The sequence below is a fragment of the Cannabis sativa genome, chromosome 2 (assembly GCF_029168945.1).
Source record: "Cannabis sativa cultivar Pink pepper isolate KNU-18-1 chromosome 2, ASM2916894v1, whole genome shotgun sequence".
NCBI classification, from domain to species: Eukaryota; Viridiplantae; Streptophyta; class Magnoliopsida; order Rosales; family Cannabaceae; genus Cannabis; species Cannabis sativa.
Genome location: NC_083602.1, coordinates 2949235 through 2959975, shown reverse-complemented (window position 1 = coordinate 2959975; position 10741 = coordinate 2949235). Strand labels below are relative to the sequence as shown.

Genomic DNA, 10741 nt, shown 5'->3' with positions numbered 1-10741 from the left:
TGATACATGTTAAAGTTATTTAAGCGGTAAAAATTCTAATTAGCCAAAAATAAAATATTATATTTTTAAGTAATATAATAGAGCCAAATCTTCACTGCCAATTTATGCTTGATATCTTATATCAGTTTGTATTTAATTCAGTGAATCGGGTAGAGTATTGATGAGAAAATAAGAAGAGAGAAAAAGAATACACATATACCTGAAAATGACGACTGTATTTCCAAGTTTGGTGGTTATCAAAGGAAAAACGAAAGAGAAAGGCAAACGCAGCAAGTATTTGAGAAGCGCAAATAAGGAAGAGAATAGTGAGAATGAAACTAATCTGTATGTTAAAGCAGAAGAAGTTACCAATCCTATGGCGAAATTCGAACTGATAATGGCGAAAATGAGTCCGGATTTTGTGCATATTCGATGCTGCTACATCAACAAATACTTGAAGGTGTCGATGGCCGGAAATATTCAGGCCATAGCTGAGAAGCCTATAGAAGATGAAGGACAGTCGAGTACCATGTTCAAAATACTCAAATCTGGTAAATATTTCAAAATTTTCCACAAATCGAGTAATCGTTTCGCCTGTTTCCATGAATCGAATGGACTTCTTTTCGGGGGCGCAGATCACACGTTGGAGCCAGATGTGTTCAAAATCTTAGACTGGGCAACGTTTGTCATATTTCCCGAAATTGTGTGTTTTTCCCATGAAAACATTACCAACTATCTCAGCTACCGTGAGGATAATAAGAGCTATTTAATGTTTGTGGACGGCATAGACATCGCCGATCTAACGGCAGGGAATAAGATATTCACTTGGGGTGATGGTTATGTGCGGATAATGAACCTCTCTAGCAAGAAGTACTGGTGCCGCGACAGCGATGATTACATCCGCGCAAACTCTGAGGATCGCGATGGCAACGACAAGAACACGCTGTTCTTGCCCTTCCAATTTCAGACCCCGAAAAACACTGTGGCGCTACTCAATTTGGGAAACAAAAAGTTCTGTAAGAAGGAGTCTGGGTATCTTAGGGCGCAGGAGCCAAGCATGACCGATGAAACGAAGCTGTTGGTTTCGGAAACAGTGGTTTCGAGGAAGATTGAAGACATAGATTTCCACACGGACGATGTTAGGGTCCTTAAACAGACCAATGTTGCGGATACGTTGTATTTAGGGGCCGAAAACCGAGGCAGTACAGACGACAGTCTTGAGATTAAGATTTCTTACGAGAAGATTACATCAGCTACTTTCTCTACAAGCAATACCTTGAAGTTTGGGGGCAGTGCAACCATCGGAGTAACATTAATTCCGGAACTCATTGCGGGAACGTTTAAATACTCTGCTGAATTAACAGGTAAACTTAAGTGGGAGGATACTGAGAAATCAGCGAGGACATTCCAAACTGGAATTCCTGTTGGTGTGCCCCCAAAGAGTAGAGTAACATGCAGTGTTCCAGTACATATGGGAACCTGTGATGTTCCCTACTCTTATACTCGGGTCGATAAGCTTTACGATGGGGAAGAAAAAAGAGTGAGGATGCATGATGGAATTTACACTGGGGTTACCACCTTCCATGTTGACGCCAATTACAAAATCGAAAAAATACCTGATGAAGAATTATAACAAATACAACGACAAACTATATATATAGATATTAATCCTTCCATATTATATTGATATATATAATTTCAAAGTGTGCTACCTGTTTCCAATCAAATAATAATAAGCTCATACTAGAGTGTGCAATTCACTAACATTAATCTCTTATATATGTATATTAATTTAATTTTACTAGTGATTATAATCATGTTCTCCAAGAAATCTGCTAACAGAGTCAATCATAGTGGCACTAATGCATCGGATCCCATTAAAACTTTGTAATTAAGTGTACTTGGAGTAGTACTGAATGACTAAAATTCTCGAAACTGTTAGTGAAGTGCCTTCTTCGTAACAAGGCCAATCTCTCATAATCAATTACTAATTTCTTTCATGACAAAATCAAAGTAATTACAGTAATCCCCAATTTAATCAATAAAATTGTTTAAGCCTAACAGAATTCAATTACAAAAATCTCACTCGATCTCTTATTAGTGTCCAAGCTTGATGAGCATGAAGTCTTTGAGCCAGCCGGGTTTCATGCGAGTCCTCTTGCTACAGATTCCTCCTTGCTATGTTTCGTCCAGCTGATTCTCTTCAAATTTCGACTTGCTGGTTTACACTACAAAAAACAATTACTTTTAGTGATAACTTTTTAATCATAATATAAATTTTTTGTGACTAAATGTGACTTTTAGTCACAGCAAAAAGTTATCTGTGATTAAAACATAATATTTAGATACAAGTTCGTTACTAATATTTAGTTTTAATCACAACAACTATTATGACTATAAATAAATTTAGTCACAACAAATTCTGATTTTTGTGACTAATATTTTTAGCCACAACATAAGAATGATTATTTATAGTTAGACACATTTTTTTTTTACTTTTAGTCAGAAGATTTCATGTGACTAAAAGTAAGTTTTTTTGTAGTGTTGATCTCTAACGACTGGTGTCTTCTCTTTCAGTTGGGATACAACTTCTTCTCATCTCTTCATTTGGTCTTGGGCCTTTGATTTGCTGAGGTTAACTGGGCCTATTATTTTCTACTAATTTTGTCATACAAATACGTTTTTTTTGTACTAGTATTTATATTACATTTTCACTCAATGATTGATCAATCAACTTTTAGTAGATAAGTCTGGGGAAGTCTCAGATGAGTTGTACGTCATTGCGAATCCCTCTAATCTAGCATGGTATTGTTATCCTCGATGTATTGTTAATTAACGGTGTTACATTTGTACTTCATGAGGATCGAGATGACAATCGTAACACTCAAAACAGTGGTATTTTGGTAACTTGAGAAGGTGGTAAAAAAAATTTTCGCGTACTCAAACAAGTGTACAAGTTGACTTAAGGATTGCAGTGTTATCATTTTTAGGTGCAAGTGGTGGGAAAAAAAATGGTAACCAGATAGAAAGTGATGATTTTTTCACTAGTGTCTGTGTCGCCCGTCAATGGTACCAAAATAAATCATTGATACTTACATCTTAAGAAAATTTTATATATTACATTCTCGACCTGAAGAATGGAGTTGATTGGAAGCTTGTTAATATTCACACCCCCTGCAATGTCTGGGATTTCTCAGATGATGATGAGACCACGATTATACAAGGCAGAAACTCTCCGGGAATCCAGTTAGTCGTATAACTTCCACAACTAAACGATATCGAATATGTCTGTGATGATATTGACCCAATTAAAGTGACCAGCAGAGACCGTGAGCAGCCTGACCATCAAGATTTAGATAATACAAATAATGTAACTGATGATGAAGACACTATTCATGATAGTGATAATACAAATAATGTAACTGATGATGATGATGATGATTAAAATGATTTGTAGACTTTAAAGTATTGTAATATTTAAACCCACCGCTAATTCAATCAAATACAAGTTCCTTTTGTTAATAGGTTGATTAATTCATTATTTCTAGCATGTATGTGTAGGATGGCTGATGCAGGTGCAAGCAACAATAAGAAAAAGGGAGTTAGGAAAAAGTACAAGGGAAAAAATATTGAAGAAGAACTTGCCAAGCATCCTACGGAACAAAAGTTGAAATTTAAATTTCAGAAGGGAACTATAGGGCCTCGGACATTGACAAACCAGCCATTCAGACTATCTAAAATAGAATAGCGGTAATCTTCAAATTTTTATTGTAATAGATTAAACAAAATTATTGCATGTACAAAACCAAAATAAAATTATATATGACTTTAATACTTATTTTTTTAGACACAGTTTAAGTTCCAACTGACAATCCTATATTTGAGGACTATGGTCTTAAATCAATGTTAAAAAGGCTACATGACTGGAGAGCGTGCACGCAAAAGGTATGGAAGGAGAATATTGAGAAATATGGAGAGGAAGAAGCGACTAGGAGATCACGTCCAGATGTGGTCACACCGGAGGTGTGGGCAAAGGTTTTCAAAAATTTCAAACGTATTTTTGACAATGTAAACTATTCAAAAATTTTACTGAGATGATATTGTAAGCATAATGAACACCGCTATGAATTTTTTTTTTTTTTTTAAAAAATATTCTAACATATGTTTTCGAGCATGAAGGTTGACTAAGACATTATAATAAGAGATTGATAGTGACACTTCTCTTAATTTTAATATGAGACTATGTGAGATAGTTGCCATTTACTGTTGGCGGTTGACAGTTAATTCTTAACTGTCTAGTGTCATAGGAGTTAGTTCGCTTTCTAATTGTTGTAACTAACTACTGCCGTGTATATAAGGCATTAGTTAATCCTAGTTTTGGTTAGCTTACTCTTATGATGAAGACACTTGTATATATATGTAAATACAAACTTGATTCATTCAATAAGATTCATTACACTTTTACAAGTTATTGTTTGGTTACTCTGTTTTGGATGATTGGTTACTGACTTGGAGTTCTGTCAAAGAACTCAGGTTGCATGAGGCAACAAATCCAAGCTGCATTCCTAACAGACTATAATAAAAAAAATATTACACATATATTTATGTAATTTTATCATTAATTTAAAAAATACTACTAAAAATAAATAAGAAACAATTTATTACAACCCAAATGTATTAACTACAGTAATACACTTGTTTATTTATTACCATTAGATTTATTATCAATTGATGTAAAAACTTCCTTATCATACGGACAAAGCTAATATTCCTATCATAAATGTCCTAGCTAGCGTTGGATTTTCCAACGAAACTAAGCATTTTTTTGTCTTTATCATTCGGAAGGCTCAATCCCATACTTTGACTTCAATGATGGGAACAACTTCCGCACTCCGGTGCTCTAATGAACAACAGCTCTCCGCCTTACTTCGGGAGTTACATTATTAATAAAAATATAATAAATGATACACTTGCAGGTGTTGTACTTTTCCTAGTATTGTTAAGAGAAATGTTAAAAGACACTAGTAGTGCCAAGCACCCTCTTACGTATCAATATCGCTATATTGGTCTAATTTAGTATCGGGTCCCATATAGTTTAATATAATATCTTTTAAGGAGTATCACTTGCCAATCACAAAGCGACACGTCTTAAGGGTGCTAAGATCACTAGTGCCCAATAGCAATTCTATTGTTAATAAGGATAAGTTATCACATTATTTTTAGTGTAATAGAAAATGAGACACATTAAATATTAATGTTGTGACATCATATCAGGGTCCATTTCTTATAGTTTATAATAAGCGAAATATTGACTTAAGACATTTTTTAGATTCAATAAAGACTTCTGTTGCCCCAAGTTGAGTCTTTTTTTTTCAGAAGAAGAAGTCATTAATTAAGGTTTTCTTTTTAAGTCATTCTATATATTAAATTTTTGTTATTTTTAAGTCTTTCTAAATTAAGTTTTCTTGTTTTTTTTTTGTATTTTTCATTTAGTTAATTTTAAATTATATGTCGAAATTATTTTTTTTTCAAATATTCGTTATAGTTAGAAGTTCTTCTTACAATTTTTTAAAATTTTTTGAATAGTTTATAGTACTGAAAATAAAGTTTTTGATATTTTAATTTATCACGAGTACAATTAAAAAAATTTAAATGTATTTTCAATATCTATTGTAAACTATTCGAAATTTTTTAAAAACTTACATATAAATAATATTCTAACAAGTATTTTTGAATACGAAAATTAATTAAAAAATTATAATAAAAATTACGGTAACACTTATCTTAATTTTAATAACTGACTCTATAATAAAAAAATAATATACATTATATTCATTTACTTTTATCATTTGTATATATAACACTTATAAAAATAATAAATATATATCAGGGTCCATTTCTTATAGTTTATAACAAGCGAAATACATTGACTAAAAGACTTTTGTTGGATTCAATAAAGACTTTTGTTGCCCAAGTTGAGTCTTTTTTTTATTTAAGAAGAAGAAGTCGTCTCTACATTAATATATGTTTATTAATTAAGGTTTTCTTTTTAAGTCATTCTATATATTAAATTTTTGTTATTTTCAAGTCTTTTTATATTAATTATTTTTGCTTTTTGTTTTTTTTTTCTTTTTAAGTCTTTCTATATTGTGTTTTTATTCTTTGTAAGTTGGAACATTGCTATTTGACAGGTCTCCAACATTAGACAGTAGTATGAGTATGTAATTAAAATATGTCAGCATCAAATATATCAAAATACACATAGCAATGGATATGTGATTAATTTTTGTGATGTTTTACATCTTATAAGATACACGCATTATTTTTGATTAACCTGTCTCATAGCATTTTTTTTTCGAGATATGGTAGAAGAGACCTTAAGTAATAGAGAAATATTAATGGACACTAATGGTATCTAACTACTTAATTTGTAATGTGTAATATAGTTATTGGTGTAATTTAATATCACATCCCACTTATTTTACTTTAATTAAGACTAGAGAACTGCACATCTCTTCATGCTACAGGGTACGTAGCAATGATAAATTTCCACTTCCATGCAACTTTACAGATGAAACTAGAAAAATCATTCACCAGCCAAAAGTTCTCAATCCAAACATTTGAGAAGCTGATGGTACCTTAAAGAAAATCACTTCAGCAAAAGCGATCCTCAACGGGCAAACAGAGAATATGCTGGCCCAAAACAAGACCCTCCAACAGATAGACGAGAAATTCTCTACGGTCACCCACAAAGTTACACAGGTCAACGAAGTATTTTAAAAAGTCGACACCGTTATGACCAGACTTGTCTTCGCAAGTACACGAAGAACTACTACAGATGGTCAAATCTAAGCAAGTTCCCCCAAGAGATTTTTCTTGCAAAGGAAGCAGAGCTAAAGGGTCTAAAAAGCCAGTACGTCTCCATGCAAACTCAATCTAAGGACAGATCACCTCTCGCTCCAAGCCTAGACTCCACACTATGGATGTTCTCAACATTACCAAAATCAGCTCAACCATTAGCATCTCCACAAAAAATGGGAGAGCGAATTCTTCGTCTAAAAAGAATGCTAGATGAAGAAGACCAGCTTAAAAGAAAAAAGAAACAAGAGAATCAAGGCCAATAAAGTACTTAACTCATGGTTGGAAAGAGAGACGACATTACCGACATCATCCATCAGCACTGTCTGAATTATCTCCCACAGATCAACCTTAACGGAGAAATAGAAAACCTAGATGACGACGAACTGTCATCATCATCCAACCAATTTGATGACTGGGAAACCGATGACCAAAGTAGCAGTGATGATGAAACAATTCTGCCTCAATTCATGACCACCAACCATACAACGACAACCTTAGGAGTTGAAAGAGAACAAAATTTTGACCCAACAAAACCAATCATAGAAGAAGAAGTATCTTTAGAAGAACAGTTTAAATCCACTAAACACCAATTTAGTGGAAAACCCAACACATTTATGCTTGATGATCTTTCCCCAAATTAATGGAGATCTCGCTTCCAAGAGTTCATAGTATGGACCCTTCTAGAAACACAAAAACCGAGGGCAGAGATACAAGATATATTGCTACAATTAGTATCAAGATTTATCAAAATCCTACAAGATTGGTGGCAAAGCCTTGGAGAATATAGGCAACTTCAATTTTTACAAGCAGATTCCATTGAAGCAGCACTAAATCACTTGTACGTTGAATTTTGTAGTAAAGATTCCCAAGTAGTCGAACGTTTCAGGGCTGGACTTTTTAAAATGAAGTGTTGTTCAATGAAAAAAGAGGATTTGGAACTGCACTTTTAAAGAATGACTAAGTGATTTGATCTAATCGGTGGTGTCGACAATCCAAACCTCAAACAAGCATTCTTGGTGTCCATTCCAAAACCACTTAGAGAGGAAATATTCAGACTCTTTTTCGCAAACAACAAGACGCTGCAAAACCCAACTTTTGGAGAATTATTCCAAATGGTGATGAGAGCCTTAGAAAAGATGTTCTCTCAAAACAAGTTCTTACAAGAGTACATGGAGCAAACAAAATAACTCGACAGAGCATGCAACCAAAAAGGTTTTACAATACCAAAGACACATGCTCAAGCTCAAAGCGGAAGGGCGAAAAGAGAAAAAGCTTCAAGTACAGTTCCTCAAAAAATAAAACTCCTTGGAAATTCCTTCGAAAAAAGAAAAATTCGGGAAATCATCAAATCAATGTTTCTTGTGTGGAAAAAAGGGCCACTTTGCAAAACAATGTCTGAGAGGAAAAACTGCCAAAATGATAACACACCTAGAAGACGCCATTAGGGTGTCTCTCTCCGCTAATGACATCGAGTCAGTATTCTCAATCGAAGATGAAATATCCCCAAATACTATGTGCTCATTACAAATGTGTTCTGGTTCCGACGATGATAGATAAGGCGGACTCTTCAACATGTATACGTTCAACGCTAGTCAACCGATCTCGATTGCAAAATGCATGTCATCCCAACAAAATACTCAAGACCAATAAAAGTAGCTGCATTTTTTGACACAAGAGCATCATACATAATTATAAACTCGAACATCCTACGCCCGAACTATGGAAGAAAAAGAAGCAGTATTTCCATGTCGAAAATAATCAAGTCCTCCGCACAAAATTAATCAGCAAGCAAATAAAGTTGTAATTCTTCCCCGAATGTTCCGTTGTCCACAGAGTCATTGGATCAAAACTTCCAAGAAAGGACCTCATAGTGGGATTCGACCTTTACACAAAAAAGAAAGGGCTTAGAATACTCCCACAATGATTGGCCTACAAGAATTTCTTCACCCAATTGAGCAAATCTGGAATTATTTTCACATGGCGCAAGACGTATTCTTAGCAATCAAAGAAAAGTTGATTCAAAAGTCATGTGCAAACTCTCACTCGAAATTCTTAGCAAAATGCAATCACCCATTATGGAAAAATGAAGAATTCTACATTTATTCTCTCCCATTCAAACAAAATGAAGATGTCAATCCGACAAAAGCAAGCCACCCTAGAATAAATCCAGAACATCAGAAAATGGCGAGCGAAGAATGCTAGCGACTTCAATCACAAGGACTGATCGAAGACACTGACTCGCCATGAGCGTGCCATGCCTTTTATGTCAACAACAGGATAGAGCAAACTAGAGGAAAACAAAGTTTGGTAATCAATTATCAACCATTGAACCAGTTTTTGGCAGATGATAAATTTCCTCTACCAAACAGAAATTACCTTTTCTCTAGCATCTCTAAAGCAAACATATTTTCAAAATTTGACCTAAGAGCGGGGTTTTGGCAATTGGGCATCAAAAAAGAAGATAAACCCAAAACGAAATTTTACATTGCAAATCATCATTTTCAATGGACAATAATATTGCCCTTTGGTCTCAAAACTACGCCATCCCTGTTCCAAAAGGCAATGACTAAGATCTACAGTCAAATCCTAAACCAAGCCCTAATCTACATAGACTATATACTTTTGTTCTCACCAAATAACAAGACCCACACAATCCTCTTGGGCCAATTTACGAATATCACTTAGAAGTATGGTATAATGCTTTCTGAAAAGAAGATGTGTATTGGACGACCAAACATTGAATTTCTTGGAATGAAACTTCACAATGGAAAATACGAGGCCCAAGCACACATAGCTCAAGAGCTGTTAAAATTCACAAATGAAGGCCTCACAAAGACCCAAACCCAACAATTCCTCAGAATTATAAATTACCTAAGGGATTTTGTACCCCACTTGTCCAAGATCACAAGTCCATTATCAAAAATGCTCAAAAAAAGATCTTCACGTTGGGGACAAGAATAGACAGATGCAATCAAAAAACTAAAGGAGGTGATGCAAGGCCTAGCCCCCCCTTCAGATTCCCTTTGACGGAAAAGGAATCTTACAGACAGACACAAGCGACAAACACTGGGGAGCAGTTCTACTGGAAGAAGATGATCGTGGAAAATGCAAAATTTGCACTTACAAAAGTGGGGCTTTCAAAGATTCCAAACTGCACTACCATTCTTCACTTAAGGAAATACTAGCAGTAAAAATGGCCATCGCAAAATTCGAGTTCCACCTCATCGGACACAATTTCTTAGTGGAAACATATTTTGCCGCATTTCAAGGGATGCTCACGTTCAAACAAAACAAAGCAGTCAATGCTCAACTGCTAAGGTTAGCCACGTGGTTCTCGCGTTACATGTTCGAAATCAAACACATAAAAGGAAAACAAATGTGATTTCTGATTTCCTCTCTTGACCAAGCAAATCTATTATAAATATGATCAACTCACACACTAACAATCCAATCCCACTGATCTACATAGCCAACTTATTTCTTATCATCCCTAAATTTCCCAGTCATGCTAAAACAATTGTCAAAAGCAAAAACTCAAGGGTTAAAGCAATTCAAAGAGCCCTAGAAGTTCATTCCACGCTTGTCAGGGGATATGGAAAGATAATATCTGAAGAATTTGGCTTCTACCTAGACTACCCATTTGCCAAACTGTTACACATGAAAAATAATATATTCATGCCAAAAAGGGTGACAGCTCTCTACTGGTATTTGGCAAGTTCATACACTATTACGTATGGTCGAAATCCACACAATAGGGTTCCGCACATCAATCTGTACCTATATCAAACGCCTTCACCTCAGGCTTGCTACAAATATCCAACGGCTATAGGCTGCAGTGGTTCAAAACATTGCCTGAATGGGACGCACTCCTTACACAAGAGTGGGAAAATGTCCGCAACAA

General features: G+C 34.8%; 1 protein-coding gene across 1 annotated transcript; it reads left to right on the top strand.

The window, feature by feature from the left end:
* Positions 1 to 205: 205 nt before the first annotated feature.
* On the top strand, positions 206 to 1612 carry LOC115719774 (uncharacterized). Its single transcript, XM_030648962.1, has one exon. The coding sequence runs from the start codon at positions 206 to 208 to the stop codon at positions 1610 to 1612; it is 1407 nt and encodes a 468-aa protein (XP_030504822.1).
* The last annotated feature ends 9129 nt before the right edge of the window (positions 1613 to 10741 follow it).